The sequence below is a fragment of the Chrysemys picta genome, chromosome 22, assembly GCF_011386835.1.
Source record: "Chrysemys picta bellii isolate R12L10 chromosome 22, ASM1138683v2, whole genome shotgun sequence".
In the NCBI taxonomy this organism is placed as follows: domain Eukaryota; kingdom Metazoa; phylum Chordata; order Testudines; family Emydidae; genus Chrysemys; species Chrysemys picta.
Genome location: NC_088812.1, coordinates 8,251,409 through 8,276,205, shown reverse-complemented (window position 1 = coordinate 8,276,205; position 24,797 = coordinate 8,251,409). Strand labels below are relative to the sequence as shown.

At 52.2% G+C, this 24,797-nt stretch overlaps 1 protein-coding gene across 2 annotated transcripts; it reads right to left on the bottom strand.

Annotated features, from left to right (window-relative positions):
- Nucleotides 1-407: 407 nt before the first annotated feature.
- Nucleotides 408-24,797, bottom strand: LOC101943008 (proto-oncogene vav-like). 2 transcript variants are annotated; one of them, XM_065576571.1, is made up of 9 exons: nt 24,625-24,797; nt 23,256-23,384; nt 22,978-23,076; nt 17,265-17,323; nt 16,193-16,258; nt 14,185-14,293; nt 13,610-13,702; nt 9,020-9,136; nt 408-1,214 (listed from the first exon to the last, which is right to left on the bottom strand). In XM_065576571.1, the coding sequence occupies exons 2-9, from the start codon at nt 23,316-23,318 to the stop codon at nt 1,173-1,175; spliced, it is 648 nt and encodes a 215-aa protein (XP_065432643.1). In that variant the 5' UTR covers nt 23,319-23,384; nt 24,625-24,797; the 3' UTR covers nt 408-1,172. The 2 variants fall into 2 exon arrangements, with proteins under 2 accessions (XP_065432643.1, XP_065432642.1); XM_065576570.1 differs by having other exon boundaries at nt 421-1,214; nt 13,610-13,705.

Here is a 24,797-nt window from a genome sequence, read left to right as displayed (position 1 = left end):
AAGATGAGAATATGATTAAGAACCAGACCCCAGATCACTAACTACAGGGATTAGATCTAGCTTTGTGGGTGTCACGGACTCACAGTTCGTGCCCACCCGTGGCCCTGTGCAGTCCGTAGGGGTGGGGGGGGGGGAACCCCTTTCAGTGAGACAGCCCTTCTCGGGGGTTCAGTCTCTCTCGGGGTTAGGCCCCTCCACCTCCTGGAGCCGCACCTCTCTGAGCCTTAGCACGTCTGTCTCTCGCCGTGGGCCCTCTCAGGGAGTCCACTCGCTCTGGACCCCCCCTGAAGGGGATGACGCAACCCTGTTCTCTAGACCGGAGTGACTCTCAGCCAGCGTAAAACAGGAGGGGTTTATTGAGCATTGAACACAACACAGGAAACACTCAGGGCCTCAGGCCTGACCTCCTCAGCCCAGTACATCCCAGTCTCCTTGCATCCAGGTGGGCTCTGCCTGCCCCTCCTCTCCAGCCCAGAGTCCCCCCTGCTTCCCAGCTGCATCTGAGATCACCGGCCCCAAGTCCCCCTCTGTCCATTGTCTTCTCTCCAGGTAAACAGGGTCGTCTGGGCCTCCTTTCCTCTCTGCCCTCCTCTGGCTGGAACTGGTTGGTTGGGTCATGGGGTCCTCTCTTCACAGCCCATTGTCCTCCCACTGGCTAGAACCGGCTGTGACTCCTGAGCTGGGTCTCTGGGTCATCAGGTCAGCGGTCGCTGGGGTGTCCATCCTCCAGGCTATCGGCTGGGGTCCCAAGTTCCCTCTCCGGTCCTCTGTAACAACAAACTCCCTCTCCCCTCACCTCGTTAAACCAGTAACACTCAGGGGCACTGAGTCCCACTCCTTCTGCATGCAAATCATTGGAAAACCACAAAAATATAAGAAAATTCCCCCATTTCGTCACAGTGGGGATCCTGGAAGAGTGGTTAGAAACCTCAGAGAGGCACTGAACTGAGGTCTTCTTCCATCTCTGCAGAGAAAGGGTAAGGGAGGAAGCCCCCACATCATGGTTACAGTGGACATGCAGGAAGCCCAAATTTCTCTGGAAGAAGAAATCAGGCCTCTGAGCAATTGAAACAGATTCTTCAAACAGTTTAGTGTGTGTGTACAGTCAATGTGTGTACAGTGTGTACAGTCAATCCAATGTGTGTACAGTCAATCCAAAATCTGGAGCTGGGTTATTTACATATGACGTTGTTTGTGAGATACTTGGCCAGCACCTGAAAAAGAAATGTGAAGAGTCATGAGTATTTGTCCAGTGCCCCTTAATACACATAAACAGAGTGGAGAATACTAGGGAATACCAATATGATAACATGGACCGGGAATAAGCTGCTGGATATGGTATAGAAAGCAAACACCAACACAGGAAACACTACAAGATTAGGGGAACCCATATTACTTAATATAGTCGCTCTTGAATGAGCAGAATGGGTCAATTCAGCAGGGGTCTCTATTGATTTCCTTCCAATATTCAACTCTTACAGGAACATTGTCTCCCCATTGAGAGCTATAAGCAATAACATCCCAGACTCCCTCTGCCTTTCGCCCTCCTCTGCTAACTTCTGCCTGGTAATCCTCACAGGCCCTGAACCCAGGGGGACAGTAAACTGGAGAACGAGGTGGTGATGGAGACTAGAAGCCTGACCATTCAGTGACCTTTTTCTATGAGGTGAAGGATCATAGTAGCTAACTTTGGAGGATGAGTTCTATCTGCTGAGCGCCTTCTCTGAAGGGCAGAGCATCCTTATCTCCCAATAACATCAGTGGGAGTTTGAGAACACTCAGCAACTCATAGGATTGGGCAAAGAAATACAAAGGCCTTGGGTGGCTAAAGTTAAGCACTAAAAGCTGCAGTTAGATGCCTAAATACTCATTATAGCCACCTGCAGCCGTGCTGATTAAATCTCTATCAGCATTGTGGTGTTTAAAATAGATATTTGAAAACCAAGGGGAATGATGTTTAAAGGCATATTTGTCCTTCGGTTGACATCAGACAACTTTATGCCAGGTGACTGGATTTTCCAAACCTGGATACCTAAACTTTGACTCCTAACAATCACATGTAGGTGCATAAATAGGGGTGGGGTCAGTTGTAAAATCACCTTTTTGCTGCCCTATGTTGCAGTGGAGCAGGACAAAGTAGCCATAAAGCTGCCCTAAGAGGCAGCTAGGATTTCCCCAGCATGTGCAAATCCCTAACACAGAGAACTATCATATATAGTGTACTGCCAGTGTAGCTGGCTGAATGTCACCAATTCCTAGCTTCCCACCCAAGTATATGGGGTGTGAGCTGGAAACAGAAGATGGCACACACAGTGTGCGTTGCGCTACAGCAATCTCCAGTGCAGCAATGGCTGTTTCAAGACAGCATAATTTAGAACAACCCAGAGTCTAGAGCTCAGGTGTATTTGAGGATCTGGGCCAGTACTTGGCTGTTACTACAGTAATGACCCCGGAGCAAACAGTATCATGTACATGCTTATCACTGAGCTTGTCCAGAGGCTACATGTCCATCAGAATGACTAGATGTCCTGATGTGTAATAAAAACACTTTGAGTAATAAAAATCAACCCAGGCTACTTTACAGGGCCTCATCCTTCTCTCACTTACAGCATCTGAGCAGTAGTACAACGGCTAATACGGCCCAGTATTATAGTTGCCTCTGTCTTCTTCCAATTTTGGGTAGCGGGAGTGAGTAGTATAAAGGCCCTACTGTCAATCAAACATTAACCCCACACCTTAACCCAATAAGCCCTGCCCACCGGTCATTGGAAGTCCCACCCCATGGGGGTATTACTTCTGGGGTCAAGGTGGACACATGACCAGAAGCAAGGTGTGTCATGTGACCCCTCTAAGAACTCCTACCACTGCCCTCTACCAATCAGGAGGGGTTTCAGCCACTGGGGACCACCCCAAGAGGAGATTTGACCAATTGGGAGGAATTCTGGGGTGGGGTGACCAGTCCAGAAGTGCTTCGTGTGACCCTTCTAAGAACTCCTCCCACCACCCTCTACCAATCGCGATGGGTTTCAGCTGCAGAGGATTGCTCCGAAAGGAGATTTGACCAAAATAGGGCAGGTTCTGGGATGGGGTGAACCACCCAGAAGAGGGTCGTGTGACCCCTCTAAGAACTCCTCCCAATGCCCTCTGCCAATCAGAATGCAGCATCATCACCCCATAAGTCCCAGCGCTGGGCAGAGGAGGCCATCTCTTACCAAGAAGACGTGTTTTAGAAATCGTGGAAAGGCTGAGAGGAAACATGGACTCCTTTGCCAACCCCGTGAGAACTTTGAACTTTGTTTTAACCCCGAGGACCTTTGGACTTGTGTGGAGAAAATGTTACAGCAGCGACAGTTCTGAACAGGATGAGGGAGCAGCCGAGGGGATTCCTTTGGCCCAGCCATTGATGGATCTGCCAGAAGCCAAACCCGAAGCCCAACCGCTCATGAGACACCCCGATGAGCATGGTAACCTCTCGTCGTCCACCACCCTGGAGGAGGAAGGGGACACTGAACCCGGGGATCCCCACATCTTTCAGCATGAGTCTCTCCAGCTTCCGCTACAGAAGCGGCTTCATTGCAGCTCTAACCAACCCACCGTCTCTGTGGCTCAGGCACAGAACGGGGGACACGTAACACACTCTGAGCACCCCAGCCCCCTCCTGGATGGAATCAGAACTGGGTCAACTGTGTGTGTGTCATCATAGGCCCTATACTGCCAACAGCAAATGGCGTTTCTGCCGCTTCGCAGGTGTCAGAGCCAGAGGATGACCTATGGCAATAATAGTATCCTCTAGCGCTTTTCAGCTCAAAGCACTTTGCAAAGGAAGCGAGGTTTGTTATCCCCATTTTACAGAGGGGAAAACTGAGGCACGGGGCGGCAACATGATTTGCCCACAGTCACCGGCAAAGCTAGCGCTAGAACACACATCTCCCAGTTCAGTGGTCTAACCACTAGACCACACTGCCTCATACTATCAGACTTTTATGGCCCCAAATATCACAATATCTGAGCGCACCTGACTCTCTTTAATCTGTATTTATCCTCACACAATCCTGGGAGATAAGGCAGTACTTTGATCCCCATCTGATAGCTAGGAGAGCAGATGCGCAGGGAGATCTGCCCAAGGCCACGCTGGAAGCCTGTAGCAAAGCAGGGCCTTGCACCCAGCTGGTCAGTAAGTGCTCTAACCATTGCACCATCCCATCCCCGAGTCTCAGATCTGAAGCACCAGGGGTCTAACTTTGCGCCTCCACCCCTGTCACCGTGAAGCCCCCGTCCCCCATGACGTGCAGCAGCATCACAGTACACGGCCAGTACGTGACACACGCACCCAACCATTCAGCTCTGTGAAAGCCAGAGAAAGCTGCCGGCCCCAGCTCCTCTTCCACGCCCCAGCAGAACAGAAACTGAGCGAGCAGCCCAACCTCGACAGGATGCGAGATCTAAAAGAAAAACCACACACGGGCTGCAGCGCCAGAGACACAGCAGGCGCGTCTTGCGTGCAGTGAGAACGCGGCCTTCGCAGATCCACAGATTTTGGGGCTAGACGAGACCATTCGAGCATCAAATCGAAGCTCCCGTAGAGCTCAGGCTGGAGAATTTCCCCCCGTCACCCCCCATCTTGAGCCCAACCACTTGCGTTTGGCTAAAACATCTTCCAGAAAGGCTGTATCTGAAAACCTCAAGAGATGGAGAATCCACCACTTCCCTGGGGAGTTTCTGTCAATGATGACCCCACACACACGGTTTAAAATTGGTGCCTTGTTTCTCATTTGAATGAGTCTGGCTTTTCCCTTCCAGCCGCTGGTTTTTGCTGACCCTTTCTTCATTTGACTAAAGAGCCCTTTAATAGACGGTATTTTTCTTCTGCATCTGTATGTTGTCTACACTGTACATTCTGGTATGTCTACACTGCAGTCAAAGACCCATGGCACGGCCGTGGCTGGCCCAGGTCAGCTGACTTGGGATTGCAGGGCTGTCAAATTGCAGTGTAGATGTTTGAGCTCGGGTTGGGGGTGGGTCTCCGAGCCCAGGGTCCAGCTTGAGTGTCTACACTGCTGTTTCTAGCCCCGCAGCCCGACTCAGCTGGGCCAGACTCTGAGCCTTGCTGCCCTGGGTTTTATAATCGCAGTGTAGACGTACCCCAAGCCTGGGCGCTGATTCAGGTTTGAGCCCAAGCCCCCCTTTCGTCTACACACAGATCAGTCTGATTCGGGTCAGCAAGCACTCCGCACCTAGACCCCTTTTAGGGGGTCAGAACCCTGCAGTGACTTGGGTCCAAGCCCTGTCATTTTACAATGTGGACGCAGCTCAAGCCACAGATCCGAGTCGGAAAGCCAGCGTCGTGCAGTGCGAGCCGGGTCCAGCAACTGGCTTACCATGCAGTGTGGACAGTCAAGCTGGGAAACACTGAGTCCATGAGCCTGGGTCTCACAGACCTGGCCTTCATGTGCAATGTAGACATACCCAGTGGGGTCAGGAGGGCTAGCAAGTCAGCTCTTCTTGGAGAAAGGTGGACACTCCCTAAAGCAACGTTTCTCAAATGTGGCCACCATGGCCGCATGTGGCCACCAGCAGCTTTACGTGCAGCCATGACACTCTCCTGGGCGGGGGGCAAAGCATCACGCTCCCCCCCTTTGTTGCTCCTGGATGCGCTGCCCTGCACAGCCTCTGGAGAGAGGTGGGGCACAACACTGCAGGAGCAAGGTGAGTTCTTATCCACGTTGCGGGGAGGGGGTTGGGCGTCAGGCTCCAGCGGTGGGACTCCAGGATCAATGCGGCCCCGGGCTCCGACCGCAGGGCAGCGGGTACTGAGCCTCCCGGCTCTGGCCACGCGACCCTGGCCTCCAGTTGCAGGGCTTCAGCCTCCGGCCCCTGGTTTCAGCTGGGTGGCAACAGGTGCTGGCCCCTTGTTCCAGTCCCAGACTCCAGCCGCACAGTGGCAGGCGCTGGCCACAGGCACCGACCCCCAGCCCCAACCGCACAGCACTGGCTTCCAACTGCGGGACTCTGGGCACAGGGCAGCAGGTGCCGACCCCCAGCTCCAGAGCTTCAGTCGACCTCTGGCCCCCACTTCCGCCGGTGCAGTGGTGGGCGCTGGCCCCGGGCTCCCGCCACGCGGCCCTAGCCCCTGGCACTGATCCCCTTCCCCAGCTGCACGGCAGCAGATGCCAACCCACAGCTCCAGCCATGTGGCCCCAGCCCCTGGCGCTGATCCCTTGCCCTAGGCGCCGACCCACAGCTCTGTTCCAGGGCTCTGGCCACGCGGTGGTGGGAGCTGGCTCCGGGTGCTGCTAACCCCTGGCCCTGGCCATGCAGCAGTGAGCGCTGGCTCCAGCCACGCAGCGGCGGGCGCTGAATCCTGACTCCAGCTACACACCCCTGGGCTCCAGCACCCAGCTCCAGGCTCTGGTCACACGACAGTGGGGCTCATCATCCCTTCCCCCCCACACACCTCCCCCGGACCCGGCTGCCTTCCTGGCTTCGCATCCATTCCCCCATTGCCCCAGGCCCCCACTGCCTCCCCTTTCAATCCCCCCTCCCCATGCAGAGCTTAATGGGTCCTGCGGCTTGCTGAGAAAAGTGATATTAACAAACATGCAAGTATCACTTTTCACAGCAGACTTACTAGCTATCTGTGAAAAGTGACAGTTGTATGTTTGTTAATATCACTTACCACTTTCCATAGCCTCCCCGGTGGCTACTAAGTGTGCGGTGATATTAACAAATATACAAGGATCACTTTTCACAGCAAGCCCCAGGACCCATTAAGCCCTGGATGAGGGGCCAAAGCGGGAGGCAGCATTATTTTTGCTATTGAGTCTGCCAAAAACCCGTACAAATATAAATGACAGTGATCTGGATGTGACTGTGTGCATATTGAATTGTTTTTCCTAAAGTTAATTAAGTATTTTAGGGAAAAAGTGTCAGTGAAGCCAGCAGTGAGAGTTGGTGGCCACACTCTGATGCCACCAAACAATTGTTGTGAGAACCCCTACCCTAAAGGGAGCAGATTTATTGTCCAACAAATACGTACTCAAAGCACTTTACAACCGTGAGCCATTAACTCCATTTTTTAGTTGGGGAAACTGAGGCACAGAGCAATTGTAAAAAGCAACAGAGGGTCCTGTGGCACCTTTAAGACTAACAGAAGTATTGGGCGCATAAGCTTTCGTGGGTAAGAACCTCACTTCTTCAGATGCAAGAGCAATTGTAGCATCTTCAAGGTCTCACAATAGCAGAGTCAGGAATAGAACCCACATCTCATGAGGGTTAGTCCACTGCTCTAGCCACTAGATCGTACTGCTCTGGGAGGCCAGCGGCTCTCCTTGAAGACTCCTTGAATGTCCCAGGCTTGCAATGGCCTTGGCTGCAATGATAAATTCAGTATGGCCAGCCCCAAGCATTCAAAAATCGGGAACCGGGCTCCAGAACAGTCACCATCACGAGATTTAAAAACAATAATAATACTCCATTTGGGGGGGGGGGATTCCAGATCTTTTGTTTATCATTTTAATAGTATTTTTTCAGAAAAGGGGAAAAGTTCAATAAAAAGTTGGACAATCATTTTGAAAAAAAAATGTCAATAACAATTTTGGTAAAAATGTTCACCCCCAAATTCATCAATATTTTCACTTTTTTTTTGTTTTTTTGCAAATATTGTCCCCCTAACTCACTAGTATTTCTTGAAGATTTTCATTAATATTTTCCCCAAAATCTTTGTGCATTTTCCCAAATCTCCCCCTCTCCCCCCCAAAAAATAACTAAAAGTGTCCTGAATATTTTCACTAATATTGCCACACAATTTTCCACCAGTATCGCCACCCAAAAGTTCACTAATGTTTTCATACATAAAAACCACTAAAGTTTTCAAGAAAACCTTCACTAATATTTTCATGACAATTTTCAGCACTGTCGCACAATTGGTCACTAAAGTTTCCACCAACATTTTCACACACAAAAAGTCACCCCCCAAAAAATCACAAATATTTTTGTGCAAATGGGTCTGTTTCGATCCCTCTTGATATTTTTCACCAAATCGGTTCACGGCTTCTCAAACCACGCTATTTAACCACTCATTACGGCACCTGCTAAGTGCTAGCGGTGACTCATTGAGGCTGGGGTTAGGGGGCAGGGGAGCTGGGTTTGGGAGGAGTCTGACTCTTTCTGAAACTATTTGAGAAACCTCAGGTGTAAAAAGAAACTGAAAAAACCAAAACCAGGTTCCATTTCTCTGGTGTGGGTGGATGGGGGAGAGGCAAGAATGGAGCACTGGGTCTCACTATGGCACGCTAAACACACAAAGTGCCCCTATATTCAGATATGGGCAATGGTTATACTGTACACTGTCTAAACAGCAATTAGAGCAAGGAGTGGAGCGGATGGGAGTCAGGACTCCTGGGTTCTATCTACAGCTCTTGGAGAGGGGTGGGGGCTAGTGTTCGGAGCAGGGAGCCAGGGCTCTTGAGTTCTTTCTCCAGATCTGGGAGGGGAGGGCAGTGGGGTCTAGTGGTTAGAGCAGGGAGGCTGGGAGTCAGGACTCCTGGGTTCTATTGCCAGCTCTGGGAAGGGAGTGGTGTCTAGTGGTTATGGGGGGGGCGGCACTGGGAGCCAGGTCTTGTGGGTTCATCACCAGCTCTGAGAGTGAGTGTGGTTCAGTGGTTAGAGAGGGACACTAGGTGCAAGGATTCTTGGCTTTACAGCTGATGCTCTGTGCGGCCCTTCGTCAAGACACTTCCCCTCTTTGAGCCTCGATTTCCCCACACACCATCTCAGAGTCGAGAACAAGATTGGGGAGCCATTCCCTGCTCTGCCACCGACTCCCTGGGGGAACCATGGGCAAGTCATTTAGCCGCCCTGTGCCTCCGTTTCCCCCACCTTAACATGAGGATATTAGCACTTCCCTACCATGCAGTGGGGTTGTGAGAAAAAATGTATTAAAGACCGTGAGTTGCCCAGATGCCACAATGACAGGCACCAAATAGAAACCAATCAATAATCCGACCAATCAAAGGCTGACCTTCCCGAAATCCCGCACGTCGAAGAGATCGAAGACTTCAAAGAGTTCGTCCTTGCGCAGGCCGAACTTATCGCAGCAGGTGGAGAGGAAGGTGCAGATGTTCTTGAGACACAGGAACTGAAAAGGAAACAGGAGTTGATGCTTAATCTGCGAGCTCACTGGGACAAGGACTTCCCTTTTATGGCCGCGTGTCTGTGGTAGCCCCATAGGGCCCTGATCCCTGACGGGGGGCCCAGGGGCGGCTGCGTTACATATGCATGATAATAAATTAGGGGCGGCAGGCCTTTTCCTCACCAGTGCCTCCTCTGTGCTGGGACTGGTGGCCACCAGTAAAGCATCGTATCCCACCATTCAATCCCCAGGACAATAGCCTGCTATGGGCCAGCCCCTCATCCGCTTGATCCCTTGGTTCAGTCCCTGTCTTGGCAGCCTCTGCGCGGGGTTTGTTAGGGGGAGAGCAGATCTCAAGAGAGGGGGATCTGGGAATGGTGACAGGGCAGTCCCAGGAGACAGGAAGTCGGAGGGTCAGACAGAAGGTCTGGCTAGACTTGCCTGGAGACTTGCCTGGCTTAAGAAGGGTCAGTGGAGCTCTGGGGAAGGAAACCTACAAGGCTGAAGAGAGTTCAGCTTGGCTTCCCGAGTCCCAGCAACTTCCCACATAGATAGAGGGTGGTGGGCTCCGGAGGGGTGGGATGCCTCAGAGAAGGTGCGGGACCCCGAAAGCCATTCCAGCCACCCAAGCAGCAAAGGTTGGTGCTGGGAGATGACACTGGACACAGCCAGGTCATGGCACAATATTTGCAAATGAAGAAGCAGCTTAAGACAGAGTGACACAGATAAGGTGAGATGAGCCGTTTCTGTGCATAAACCTGTTTCTTTAATGCTTCCAGCTCCATGTCGGATTAGATTTAGTGTTCTTAGTTGTAATAAATATAAGGCTTTATTTTCACTAACTCTAAGCCTATGGCCTGGTCTACACTAAACGCTTAGGTCGACCCAGCTACGTAGCGCAGGGGTGTTAAAAATCCACCCCCCTGAATGGCATAGTTAAGCTGACCTAACTCCTAATGTCGACGGCACTAGTTCGATGGAGGAATTCATCTGGCGTCTTGTATAAAACAGATCATAAAACTTCCCCAGAGTAATTCCTAGAGCAGATCTTCTAGGAGAAACATCCTCATTCCCAGAGACTTGGGCCCAGACCATCAGAGGTATTTGAGCTCCAAACTTTCCCTGAAATCAATAGGAATTGGGTGCCAAAATACCTTTCAGAAGCTGTGCCTCGGGGACTGCCTGGGGCAGCGAAAAGGCTAGGGGGGCTATCAACCCCTTCCCAATCCCTGCATTCTGAGGCCCTGCCTGGCCACTGGGGTCAAACTCATCCTCACTGGTCCCCTCTGTGGGGAGATTCTCAGGGGGGCTGTTTCCACCCGTTTTAAGGCCCCTCTGTGCTGCGCCAGTGTAGCTACACCGGTGGCTTAAAATCCCACCATAGATAAGGCCCAAGTCTGAGCCCTGTTTTATTCACCACCACTGAAATAGACTGAGATGTGTCTCCAAAGCACTGTGAGGTCTCAGTGGTTAGATGCAACCCGTGAGACTTTCAAAACTGGCCTAAGATTTGTGTCTTCTAGTTGCTCCCAGAAGAGATGGCTCAGACTCCTGGCCTGCGCGTGCTCTGAATGCAAAACCCATGTGGTGCTGCTGAAACAGCTAAGCTTCAGACCTTCATTGTAGCTGGTCGAAGCTACCCAGGGGGGATCTACTTTTGGAAGGCCTGAAGGCTGAACCGAAGCCGGGCTGGATACAGGTTTTCCCGTCTTGTGAAAAAAAATTGAGATTCCAAACAATTTGCGTGTGCCGAATTGGGTGAAAACTCAAAAATCTTGGCAATGTTAAGGAATGAATTTCCAAATTTTTTCTCTCTGCGGGCTGATCAAAATGTTTCATTTCAACTTCCACCATCTTGTAAATTTCAAAACAAAAAAGGTGTTTTGAGCCAGGAAACCAGAATCATCTAGAAAATGTCAAAATCAAGCGTCTGGAGAACATAAACATTTTTCAAACATTTTGTTGAGCCAAGGAATTCGTCAAAGCCAACCCTTTCCCGCAAAAACTTTCGAGGGATTGGCATTTTGACAAAAAAGTCTCATCCAAAAATTCCTGAAAAATCCATTAGAGTAATCGAAACAGTTCTTTGTGACGATTTCAAAATGTTTCATTTCCATTAAATTTTTTTAAACTCTAATCATCTTAAATTTTGAAACCAAAAGTCATTTTGAGCTGGAAAAAAATGGAATTTTCCATTTCGAAGCATTTTGAGAATTTCAAAACCATTCCCCCCCCCCCCCCCCAACATTTTGTCCGACTGAGAAATTTGTCAGTACTGATCCTTTCCCATGGAAAGTTACGACTGGCCTTTTCTGACAAAAAATAAAAAGCTTAACTGAAAATTCCTACCCAGTTTTACGTTGAACCTTCCCACGTGGATACCACCAAGCAGAACAGGGCACCATCACTTGAAGAATGGACAGTGGCAAAGGGACATATCCTCTTCCATTTGCCGACCTCAAATCCCTCAGGGGACCCTCCATCTTGACCTCAGTCTTCGGCACTGCAACCTCCTTGATCATCTGCCCCACTATCCTGGTGTCCCCAACCCCTAAACAACATGTGTCGCACCAGCCCCGCCCCGGGCATCCTGTCTCCCTCTCCAGGCCACGCCCTCTCCCATGGCGGTTAGGCCGTTTCACACTTTAACCACAATTGTCCCCTTCCTGCCAACTTTCTCTCCCACGCCGGCTCTGTCAGCAAGCTGGCTCCATCTTACCTGGAGTGGCAGTCTGGGCTAGTGGGTAGGGCACCAAGCTCAGTAAACATGCGTTCCATTCCCAGCTCTAATCGCGTCTCCTTGCCGTGCCTCAGTTTCCCCTCCCACCTTTAGACTATAAACCCTTTGGGGCAGGTGTTGCCTCCTGTGTGCACAACACCCCCACAGTGAAGCCCTGATCTTGGTCAGCGTCTCTAGATGTTACTGTAATATTCATAAAGCTTCATGAACCTGCTTTCCCATCTTATAATCTTGGGAGTCATCCTCAACCTTCTGGGTCTCCTTGCATTGCTGTCCCCTTCAAAAGTTTGCCAGAAGCAGCCCACTTTCCTGTGGGGTACAGGAATAGGGGTGGTATGCCTTTAAATACTGAGAGAGCCCTCTGACGGTGCACATTATGTTCCGTGTTTTAGAAGCCATCAGAAACCAGCCAGAGCAAGCGGCGTGGCCGGAGCTGGGCCTTACGTGTTTGTATATATGCAGTGAACACAATAGGTGATTTGGTTATGCCCACACGGTTCCTTCATCGTCTGTTTTGTGTAAAGAGCAGAAGGCACAACACATGGTCTGGGAGCTCATCCTCCGAGATTCAGCGGAGAATGGAGCTGAGGTCGGCTGAAAACCTGGCCACCTATTCTGGTGCCTAAGTGGGAGCCCAGATCTTTGGAAATCCGGCTCCAGTTTGACTAGGAGCTCAACACAGGTCACCAGTGGATGGCCTGGTGTCATGCAGGAGAGCAGACAAGACGATCTAATGGTCCCTCCTCATCTGAAAATCGATGGTGATGGATTTCATTCCCTCGCCCTCTGCCAGTGAATTGGAGACCTAGATGTAAAGATTCCAGACCACCACGGCCAACGACGCCTCCAAACATCTGCTTCTGCTGTTCATCCCCACTGAGGCGGAGGGTCACGCGCTGGCTGTTGCAGAATGGGACCTATGACACATACTTGGACAGATCTTACATTTCAGCCATGATGCAACAGGCTTTTTAAAGCCTCAACGCGGCTGCCATGAGACCAGGCTGGGAATTTTGATAGGGTCTCCATCCATCCTCCCTGCAGCCCAGGCAGAAAGCTGTCAGGGTCATCAGATCAGGAGAGAAGATCTACGGGTGGATTGTCTTTGCAGCTATGCAGCTGCAGTGGTTCATCACATCAGCTCCACTTCTATGGCTGTTCCTTGAATAGCCTTTATCCCAAAGACACAAAAGCCTCCAGAAATGATCCTGGCAGTACAGATTCATAAAATAGCCTTTTTGCTGTTCTAGGCAAATGGTCCAGGTTTAAGGTTTGCATAACAAATCATGTGTGTGTGTGTGTGTGTATGGCATTGTTAAAGGGGGAAAAAAATAAGCATTATGGGACTGAACCTGCAGCGTCTGGAGCTAAAAGTTGGTGGTTTTGTTGCTTGACCTCTAGGCGGTAGAATCTTTTATACGGCTACATATGGTGCAGCCACTAAAGGGCTAGTAAGGGCTATACAGTCTGTAGTCACCGCCTGCACCCCAAGTAGCACCACGGCGACCTTTGGCCCCATGCCGCCATTGGCTCTGACCCTCTTTCATGCCTTTTCAAGGGTGTCCTCCCAGCTCCTGCTGCCCACGGCAGCCCTCCCATTAAGGGGGCAGGGGAAGCCAAACTGAGATGAGCCCCTTGTTCACACCTCTGCCTATGTCACCGGGGGAACGGTCCGCACCCCCAGCTGGCCGAGTGGCCAGCAGAGATGGCAGGACTGGTGGGCCGCCCACCTTCCGTACCTGGTAGATGGATTCTAGTGTGTCTGTGTATTTCTCCTCCGTCTGTCTGATTTCTTGAAGGCAGCAGTTCCGCTTATCCAGCTCTGTCATCTTCTGCTGCAGGAAGACACAGTGCAGATACTTGACATTCAGTAACCTTTACCCCGGGGGCCAGATGCCCAGCTGGAGACCCCATGACCCTCCCCAAGCTAGTAATCGAACCCAGGGGTCCAGACTCAAAGCCCCCTCTACTCTAACCACTAGACTCCAGCTCTCTTCCCAAGCTGGGAACAAAGCCCAAGAGTGCTGACTCCCTCTCCTCTATCCACTAGACCCTACTCCCCTTCCAGGAGTCATGACTGCCATCCCCTCCTCCTCTAACCTCTACATCCTACTCCTCTACCAGAGCTGGGAACAGAACCCAGGAGTCCTGACTCCCAGCCCCTGGCTTTGACCACTAGCTCACACTCCCCTCCCCAGAGAATGGAACCCAGGAGTCCTAGGATATCGCCACATGCCGAATACCTCGAGCCACCTTCGGGGTACAGCCCACTCCAGCAGCAGGGTCTCAGCAACGCATCCTTCCTCTTACTTACTGGCATGACAACCGGCTCCGACCTCATCAGGTCTTCGTAGATTTCATCTCCTTCCGCCTCCTCATTCTCCACGCAGTCGTACAGGTCGTCATCTTCCTCCACCGTGTCACTGGGGAGTTGAGAGCGAGAAGGCAGCTCAGTGCCCTGGACCGGGTCTGACCCCTTAGCTTGCAGAACAGTCCAGATGTTCAAACTCAAGGGCCAAAATTCAATATTTAGGCACCTAAATAAGTGGTCTGATTCTCAGAAGTGATGAGCTCCCCCAAGGGTTCCTCGGCACCCTCTGATTAATATCTGCACAGACCCCGACTGAGATCAGGGCCCCATTGTGCTAGGCACTGCACAGACCCCGACTGAGATCAGGGCCCCATTGTGCCAGGCGCTGCACAGACCTGGATTGAGATCAGGGCCCCGTTGTGCCAGGCGCTGCACAGACGTGGACTGAGATCAGGGCCCCGTTGTGCCAGGCGCTGCACAGACCTGGACTAAGATTGTGCCAGATGCTGCTAGGGTTGCCAGGTGTCTGGATTTTGACCAGAACACCTGGTCAAAAAGGACTCTGGCGACTCCAGTCAGCACCACTGACTGGGCCGTTAAAAGTCCAGTTGGCGGGGCTGGCAGGCTCCTTACCTTGCTCCCCAGCCCCTAGATGTAGAGTCAGCCAGTGTAGTGCCCCCACCCCAAGCGCTGGCTCTGCTGATCCCATTGGCCAGGAACCGTGGCCAATGGGAGCTGCGGGAGCAGTACCTGCAGACAGGGGCAGTGTGCAAAGCCGCCTGGCCGCACCTCCGCCTAGGAGCCGAGGGACATATTGCCGCTTCCGGGAGTTGCCTGAGGTGAGCACCTCCCGGAGCCTGTACTCCTCACCCCCTCCTGCACCCCAATCCCCTGTCCTAGCCCTGAGCCCCCTCCTGCACACCAAACCCCTCATTCCTGGCCCCACCCCAGAGCCCACACTCCCAGCCAGAGTCCGCACCCTCTCCTGCACCCCACCCTCCAGCCCAGAGCCCCCTCCTGCACTCTGAACCCCTCATTTCTGGCCTCACCCTGGAGCCCGCACCCCCAGCCCACAGCCTGTACTCCCTCCCCCACCCCAACCCCCAACCTGGAGCCCCATCCCACACTCCGAAGCCCTCGTCCCCAGCTGTACCCCCAGCCGAAGCCCTCACTCCCTCCCACACCCCAACCCCCTGCCCCAGCCCGGTGAAGATGAGTGTGAGTGAGTGAAGGTGGGGGACAGCAAGCAACAGAGGGGGAGGGAAATGCAGTGAGTGGGGGCGGGGCCTCAGAGACGGGGCAGGGCCTTGGGGAAGGGGTGGGGCAAGGGTGTTCGGGTTTGTGCGATTAGAAAGTTGGCAACCCTCTGCACAGACCCTGACTGAGATCACGGCCCCCATTGTGCCGGGCGCTGCACGGACCCCGACTGAGATCAGGGCCTGTTGTCCTGGGCACTGCACGGACCCCAAAAAAGATGGGAGCCCACATTGTGCCGGACACCTCACAGACTCCAAGCCAGATCAGGGCCCCCATTATTCCAGGCACTGCACAGACCCCAACCAAGATTGGGGCCCCCCTTGTGCTGGGCCAGTGTTTAATTTGTGCCAGGGCTGAGCCCCGGCACCTCTGGGCTTGGCAGTTCGTAGCCCCGGCACCTCCGGGCTTGGCAGTTCGTAGCCCTGGCACCTCCGGGCCTGGCAATTCAGAGCCCCGGCACCTCCAGACTTGCCACATCAGTTATGAATGTAAAAAAGTGGCTTGAGCCCCGGCACCTTTTTCATGACAAATTAAGCACCGTGTTGGACACTGCACAGACACATAATGAGAGAGTCCCCGCCCCGAAGAGTTTGCAATATAAACAGGCAAGCCAAAGTCAAGAGCCTAGTCTCCGTTTTACAGAGGCAGAGGCGCCCAGTGGAAAAGCAGGGAACAGGACCCTTTTGAGGGCCAAGCCAATGCTCTCTCCAGGTCACCCCCTATGGCTTTTGGTGGAGACACAGAGGGCACTTACTCAATCTGATCCGAAAGGTCACCATAAACGTCGTTGTCCGCGACGCTGTCCTCGGTGGGGAAGGGCCTGAAAGAGGACAGAGCCGGCTCGTGATCAGGTTATAACGAGGGCAAGCCTCGTTCGCGAACGTCTCCTCTCCAGGAGGGTTCGTCTCTCTGGCCTTTTCTCCTCTCCGTTTTACCCTTGCTGCCCCATGTCCCAGCGGCACAGGGCTGCCTGCATCCCTGCCCCTGTCATGGAGCTGATCAGCCAGAAGGGGTCACTCAAGAAGCTGTCCGTGGGCAAACTTGGACAGATGTCACAGTCAACCAAGATGGCCATTTGCTAACCACATGACCACCACAGCTGATAACTTCTAATTGAGGGGAAGGTCTGGGAGGCACGACTAGGCCCTCAGATAGGGTTTGATGGGGAACGGTTTTCCTGTCCTGCAAATATAAGAGTTGAACATTTTTCCCATATCGAATTGGGGGCAAAAAGCTAGTCCTGCATTGAGAAAAGTAATTTTTTTTTCCATTTCAGGTGCATTGAAATGTTTCATTTCAATCATTTCAAATGTGCTGTTTAGACCGGCCAATTTATTCTCTTTTTTTTTTAACTTTTTTTTTTTTTACCGGTCTAATTAGCTTCGATCTCCCAACGAAAAGTTGTTTCCAACTGGAGAACCGGGATTTTTCCATTTTGAAAATGTCCAAACAACACATTCTGACCATCTCAAAACTTTCTTCCGAGTCAGGAAGAATTTGGCCAACTTTCACAGTCAGTTTTGGTGTCAAGGAATCAGCATTTTCCGATGAAAAAATGATTTATTGGAAAATTCCTACCCTCGATATCACCCAGTGTGGGACTCTGAATCCCTGGGTGGTGGATTCTAGACCCATGTAGGCTGCCTGATTAGGACCATAAACTAGGATCCTTCTCAGCAAGGAGAGGCCACGTGATATTAATGAACTACCAGGCTTATTAATCCAACCACTAGCACATTCCAAAGAGAAATGAAGCCACCCCACATATGCATATTCAAATTCCTTGCTGTAGCACTCAACTGGGGTGCGTTGCCAACCTTACTTACATGATCTCTTTGGCTTGAGCTACCTGAGTCCATGAGAGAATCGACAAGGTCTCGATCACCTGGGAGGGGAGAGAGGGGCGTGTTACATCAGCGGACAAGATGGACAATTGCAAGGGTGGCAACAGAACCGTAGCGAGGGTGGATTGGACCCACAGAACCCGGATGGGAACTCCCTGAGTCTCTGAGAATGCAGCGTTGCCCCGTGAGAACGTTAAACTGGGAGCAATGGAGAGTGATCCCCCATCCACTGAGCACAATGGAGACTCCCACTCCCATGGAATGCTCAGCACGGTTGCAAATATGGCCCCTCGGTGCTAAACCCCAGGGGTTTCCGTGCCCTGGGTTAAAATAAGAAGCAGCTGGGGATCTTCCCAGGATTTTCCCAGCCTCAAAGCCTGCTGGACCAGCTGACCTCAATCCCCAAATGTGCGGCTTTCCCAAAGTACAAAAAGAAAAAACCAGGAATGTCTCTGTCCAGGGAGCTTTTATTCCGGAGAGCAAGAAAGAACCAATGTAAAGTCTCCATGAAAGCGAGACGAACATGTACTCAGAGACGCAGGGTCTCTCACACACAAAGCCCCTCTGTAACACCCTGCATCTGGACTGCAACACGGAACAATAGCGGCCCATCAGCTGTCTCTGCAGACAGATAAGGAGAACACTCTACATTTAAAGTCACTGGACACAGATCTTCTTTCAGGCACCGTATAGCGCTACAAACACACACCAATTATCTGGGGGCTTTGGGTGCTCCCCATTAACCCAAGACATTCACATTCTTGGGCTTCTCTGCACGTGGTTTTAAGGACTTTGAGACCTTCGGGTTGAAAGGGGCAATATAAAGCTATGTTAAACTCCCCCCCCCCCATTGTTCTGGGCACTGCATGGACCCCCACCAAGATCATGACCTCACTGTGCTGGGCACTGCAGCGTCACTGTAAGAGACAGTCCCTGCCCTGAAGAGTTTATAATCTAAATAGACAAAGCGTGGGTGGGGAAATAGAGACCCGAGGGGGGAAGCGACTTGCCCCAGGTCACCCAGTAGTTCAGTGGCAGGAAATGCTCCCGACGTTGTCCCCGAACTCTGGGGCAGTTCTCCAGGCCCAGACGCGCAGCGGCAGAGTTCTATTTAGGGTTACTTGAATTGTGAGCTCTGTGGAACAAGGAACTTCTCTTTGCTCTGTGTTTGTACAGCACCTGGCACACCAGGTCTTGGTCCGTGACTGGGGCTCCCAGGCACGGCCATAATCATGATAAATAATAATAATTCTAGGCTCGATCCAGCAACACCGAGGTGACCCTAAGGGACAGGCCAGGGCAGCTAAAATGACTATTCCAGACCCAGAACGAGGTCGCTGTGCTGCAGTGTGACATGGGAGCCCTGCAGACGTTGCCCAGCGCGCTGATCCTGCCAAGCCAATGTTGCGGCGCTGACCGCCTGCCTTCTTCCCGAAGACAGAGCTGGAGCGTCAGGGCTGGCTGGGGAGCAAGGGAAGTGAGTATTTGGGGTGCGTATGGTGGGGCCTAACTCACTCCGGGGCTCTGGATGACTCTCCAAGATGGCTGCCTCATAAGCCAAAGCCCCAAGTGACTCCAATCGAGGGCTGCCAACCAGACAGTCCAGGTTTCAGCTGGTGTGTCATTTGACAAGCCCTGAAGTCCTGCTTTTTGATCGTGGGGAGGGGAGAGGTGGAGCAGGGGGGTTGCGGAAAGAGGCGGGAGCTCAGGGGTCCGGTTACCAGCCATTAGAAAGGTGGCACCCTACTCCAGTCAAGGCTAAAAGGGGGCCAGGGAGCAGGGGAGTGGCGGGTTATTGGGCACTCAGTGGTCCACAGGCATCTTAAAGCCTCTTAAAGGGGGCAGGGCAGGGATGATCCGAGATAGGCTCTGTGTGATATCTTGGGACATTTGATCTGTGGTGCAGGTTATGTCACCTCAGACTGGCCTGTCTGGGAGGAAGCACAAAACTCTCCACTTCCTTCTTGGCCAAGACTATTTGACACATTCTGGGGTGTGCGGGGGGAGCTTTTCCCTTTTCCCTGTTCAGCAGGGTTCATGGGAGGCAGCTCCGGGGAGGGTGTCACTGTCACACAAGTCACTGAGAGGCAGCAGCGGGGAGGTTGATGCACTAGCCGTGACCATGAGGCCTAGTGCATGGATGGGGGTGCTTCAGGGACGGGCGACGGGAATGATTAAGAGCCTGGAAGAACTCTCCTATGAAGAGAGATTGAAGCGAACAGGAGGCAAATATACGGATACAGAATAAGTGATTCATAGATTATAAAAACCAGAAGGGACATTGTGATCAAGTCGGACAACTAGAGAAAACAGAGGGGGAGCGTTTAGTTGCCCTGTTGGGCTACCAGCACAAGTGGCCCCTTTGAATGAAATTGAACAGTGGCAAAGGAAATGCTTTTTCCACATGATGGGTGATTAGCCGGTGGAACTCCTTGCCACAGGACACTGCCATGGCCAAGAATTTGCCAAGATTCAAAGGAGAATTGGCTGTTTACCTGGACAACAAGGAGATCCAGAGTTAGACCAGCAAATGTTAAATGTTTTGGAAGAGAGAGAAACTCATCAGGGCACAAAACAACCCCTCACTATTAGGGATGAAGAGAAGATTTTCCTGAGGGGAGATTATCCCACCTGAGCCTCTACAGCATGTAGTGCTGCCACTGTCTGAGGCAGAATATGGGACTAGATGGACTCTGAGAGTGACCGTTATTGTTATTTATTAGGAGTATTACGGTAGCTCCTAGGAGCCCCAATCTTGGCCTAGGACCCCATTGTGATATACACTGTACATTATTTATTAGGTGTATTACGGTAGTGCTAGAAGCCCCAGTCATAGATCAGGTGCTAATTGTGCTAGGTGCTGTACAAACATAGAACAAAGAGACAGTCCCTGCCCCCAAAGAACTTTTTCAGTCTGGCAGTTCCTATTTCATTTCCCCAAAGCCCGGTAAACTAGTAACTCTCGTCCCTAGGTGCTTATCTGACCCTCACCAGTGTCATGTCCGAGCACCTCACAATCTTTACTGCATTTACTCTCCCAACACCCCCTGGATGGCAGAGCAGGGCTGTTGTGCCCATTGTACAGATGGGAACTGAGGCACAGAGATTTGCCCAAGGTCACACAGAGAAGCCTGTATTTTAGCTCAAAATCAAGCTGTTACTATTTATACAAATTCTCGCTATGCTTTTGGGGTGGTACATAATTATCGTTTACTTTAAAAGTACAGGGGTTTCCTTACATCCATCGGTTCCCCTATTAAGAACAGTTTGTATGTATCTGCTCTTTTGAATGCCCTTTTATTGCCCAAAGCTATCGCTGTTGTTAAATGTACAGCTCACCAAACGCCTCATAATAAAGTTATACGTGGAAATACTTTGGCTAATTCAACAGACAAAACTGCGGCCCTTTCTACCCCTCAGGCTGCATATAATTATGTTTTAATGCAACAACCTCCACTAGGTTCCCTTAAAAATCTTGCCAAGATCCAGGAGATGACACCAAAGCTAAAAAACATCCTTGGAGTATTGCTGGCTGCATTTTACATCCTGATCGCCTTTGGCACTTCCCGAATGGCTGCCTGGTTGCGCCCAGGATGCTTTTACCCTATCTTGCTCGGGTGTACCACGAAGTAGCGCACATAAGCAAAGGGGGAATGGTTGCAGCAGTTAAACAAAACTGGTTTGCACCAGATCACCTTCTTCTCCCCACCCCCTCTTGCAAGGAGCTCAGATGCGGGGGCAGATCTGGGACGAAGTGACTCTAATTTCTAGGATCATCTGAGCCTTTCGTTAAGGATTGAGCAGGGTGTGTGGGGGAAGCTTCGTTCCTAGTGAAGTGTGTTCTGGGTACATGTGGGGAGGCCTTGGGGCCCTCGAGGGGAGCTGGTCTGCAATCTGCAGGGTTTGATGCATGTTGGAGGAGGCTGGGGTGTGGGGAGGTCTGCGCAGCTTGCATCGTCCCTGTTCTGGGGTTAAATGGGGACCTTCCCCAGCTCTCGATGGGACGTCTGTATGTAATGGAAAACCCGCTGGGCTCACTGCTCGGCTGTGTGCTGGGGGATGGGGAGGGTGCTCTGGCTCAGACCTGTCGAGGGGCTGTCTCTGCGACAGCGTTCATTTGGCCAAGCTCGAGAGCGAGCAGCCCCGCTGCAGTCGAACACGCGAGTTTCTGCATCCCCGCTCGTGTGCGTCATGAGGACTCCTGGGAGTACCTCCCGTAGCTCTTAGAGCTGCAGTAAACTGAGCCGCTGGATGGATTTTCCCAGTGACTTGTGGGAGAACTCGTCCGTCCTCTCTGGCCACCTGGAGGGGAGGGGGGAATCGTGGGACGCCGTTGGAGGACTAGTGGCACTCGAGGGAGGTTGGCCTGTGTCTACCCTACAGAGCAGTTGTCTTAGCAGCTGACGAGTTGGGCTAACTTGCTCTGTAGCCCATAGCCTCTCTCGGGCCAGCCGACTTGTGGGTGGACTGAGGCGACTCGAGTTAAGGGCTGCACCTGAGTTAACCGTGCAGTGAAGACCAGCCCTGAGCATGTATCTAAGCTCTCCCCATCTTGGGAAGTGGGCTGTAGTCCACGAAAGCTTATGCTCTAATAAATTTGTTAGTCTCTAAGGTGCCACAAGTCCTCCTGTTCTTCTTTTTGCGGATACAGACCAACACGGCTGCTACTCTGAAACCATTGATTTCAACAAAGTTCTCCCACATTTACACCTGCGGATTCAGCTGCGAGGGATTTATTTTACGCTGTCGTAGGAGAATTGACTGGCTTAGCGAGACAGCCTGTGTAACAGAAGCCCCACTGCTGGCCCCACTGCTACTGTGTCACCCGAGAGCTACACGGCAAGCAGCAGTGGTGATATTTCTATTGTAGAAGGTTCTGCAGACAAGCGACCAGAGATCAAAACTATTTAACCCGAGAACGATGAGGGGCCTCAAGAAAACGACTCTGCCAGCACTGCCTGTCACTAACACGCCCATCACCCTGGCCTCCAGGCTCCCGCAGGGGCTGCGATTTATCCTGCAGCCTCCTCTGAGCTGATGACTCTTCGTCGCTACAACCCATTAACCTCAGGCTGACAGACAGGAGACAGGTCTCCCTTCAGAGCCAGCCCCTCTTTAATCAGGCCAGCCACAGGGGGGGCTGTGGAGCTCGAAGGCACAACCATCTTTGCTCTCCCCCCTAAACACAGGGTGTAGCTCACAGGTTCAGAGAAGAGGGTCCAAGCCCCATCGCCGGGGCTTGAATTTTAGCTTTCACAGAAACTCCATTGTGATGGTTTCAAAGTCTCCACAAAACCAATTTTGCGTGAAGTTAGGACTTCCTCTGAGATTCCCCCGCAAGCCAGAGCTCATGCCGGAGGGCCAGCACAAGGGAACTGGAAACTGAAACTGACTAGAAACAAAAGCAAAACTGACCAGGTTTTTAGGAGTATCACTGTTCAAAACCAGAACAGAAGAGACTGAAAAAGGGGAATGATCCAATCTGATTTTTCTTAGTCCCAAACCTGATCCCAGACGTCACGCCAGGAATGTTTGTTCTCAGGATACAAGAGACGCAGACTGTACCCTTCGACCCCTTCAGCACAGCTTTGGTTTTAAATAGGAAACTAATCGAGGGGATTGTGGGAGTCGGGGGGGTGGAGGGAGGAGACACACAGCGCAGGGCTGGGCTGGCTGGCAAGCAAAGGACACCTACCTTGAAGGAATACTCCAGCTTGACCAGTAATGGAAACGTGATGGCCTGGAGGATCCATTTGTTATTCAATGGGTGCTCAATTTGTTTGAGCTTCACTACCTGGGAGAGAAAAGGAAATCGCAACATCAAATCTTCCTCTGCTGGCGCAGCACCCTCTGCACCTCCCGCACACTCCCCTCTCCTGCATCCCCACGCAGGGTTCATCCCCAAATCCCTCCCCCGCACTGGAGATTCCACGGCCCCAGGGCAGATCTCCGCAGCAGCCCCCGGCATCTCACCTTCTTTTTATCCATGATCTTCATGGCATAGTGATTCCCGGTCTCTTTGTGTTTCACCAGCATCACCCTCCCAAAGAAGCCCGTGCCCAGGGTCTTGATTCGATCAAACTGATCCAAACTGGCCGTGTTCTGGAAGGGGGGAAAACAAACCTGATGTGGGGCCAGACTGGTCCTGGGGGCATCAGGAAGGAACCTGCCCGGGATAGTAGGATTTGCACTGCAAGACTGGATGGGTCTTTAATGACCATGAGGGGGTCAGAGCTTCGGTTTTTATAGCTCACCAGAAAGACAGCCCCTCCAGGGCCAGCACTGACTGTGACAGGAGAGTGCCTCTAACTGAACCCCCCACTCTCTGCAGCACCGCACCCCCTAGCACCGCACCCCCTAGCACCGCACCCCCTAGCACAGCACAGTGTTCTTGAGAACACTGATATGAAGTACATGTCAGATTTCACCACCAGAGGGCGCCAAAGGAAACCGCTACATTTTGAATGAGACACAGACAAGGGATTCCCTGCTCCTTGTGCAGAACCAAAATCCAGTTCCAGACAGGCGACCTGCCCAGCTCCATTCAGTGGGGGCTGGTGGCTTAGAGGTGGGGGAGGAGATGGGAGTCAGGACTCCTGGGTTCTGGCCCTCGGTCTGTACGGAGGGGGATGAAGTGTAGTGGTCAGAGGGTAGAAGACTGGGAGTCAAAAGATCTCTTCCTACTCTGCCACCAACTTCCTATACCTTTGACCAAGTCCCTTTCCCCTCTGGGCCTCAGTTTCCCCATGTGTGCCATGGAGTTAATGACACAGGGTGTGCGGGAGGACTAGCAAAGTGACAGTGCTGCAGAAGCACCCCAGGCGGGATTTCCAGTGGGGACAGACCCAGGGCTGACCCCAAAAGCTTTTCCGGCACGTACAAACTGGGGTACTGTGCTCAAGTGCAGGCAGCAAATGGAGGTCCTTTGAAGAGAGTCCTGTTAACACAATCCCCCGAGAGCCAATCTGGAGCTGGGCCGGACGACCACGCTGGGGCCTTGGGAGGAGGAGGGGGAGGGGGAGACAGGCTAGATCACAAAAAGTCCCACATGGCTAGTATCCCCCCACCCAGCAGAGAGGAGTTGAACCTACAGATTTCTTGGCCCTCCAGTTACCAGAGGGCAGACTGTGGGGGGGGGGGGGGGAGGGGGAAGAGGAACATGGTCCACTCAGCTCTGCCCTCCAGGAGCAAAAATAACCCCAGACCCTCAGCGGAGGCAGTGTGCCAAGGTGGCTCAGTGATGGGGAAAGAAATCCAGGGGGTGATTGCAGAGTAATCAGCCTGGGGCTGCAGGGGCCTTGATTGGGGGGGTGAGGGGTGATCTGGGCTGGGGGCACAGTACCTGGGCGGGGTTCTCCCATTTCTTGAGGAAGTCTACTTTGACTTTGGCTAGGAACTCCTCCACTGTAAGGGAAAGAGAAAGGGAGCAGCGTGAGGAGTCACAAGGGGTCGGGCATCCAGCCTGGTGGACAGAGCTCCCCTTTCAGCCCCCCCAACTCCCTGCTCAGCGAAGAG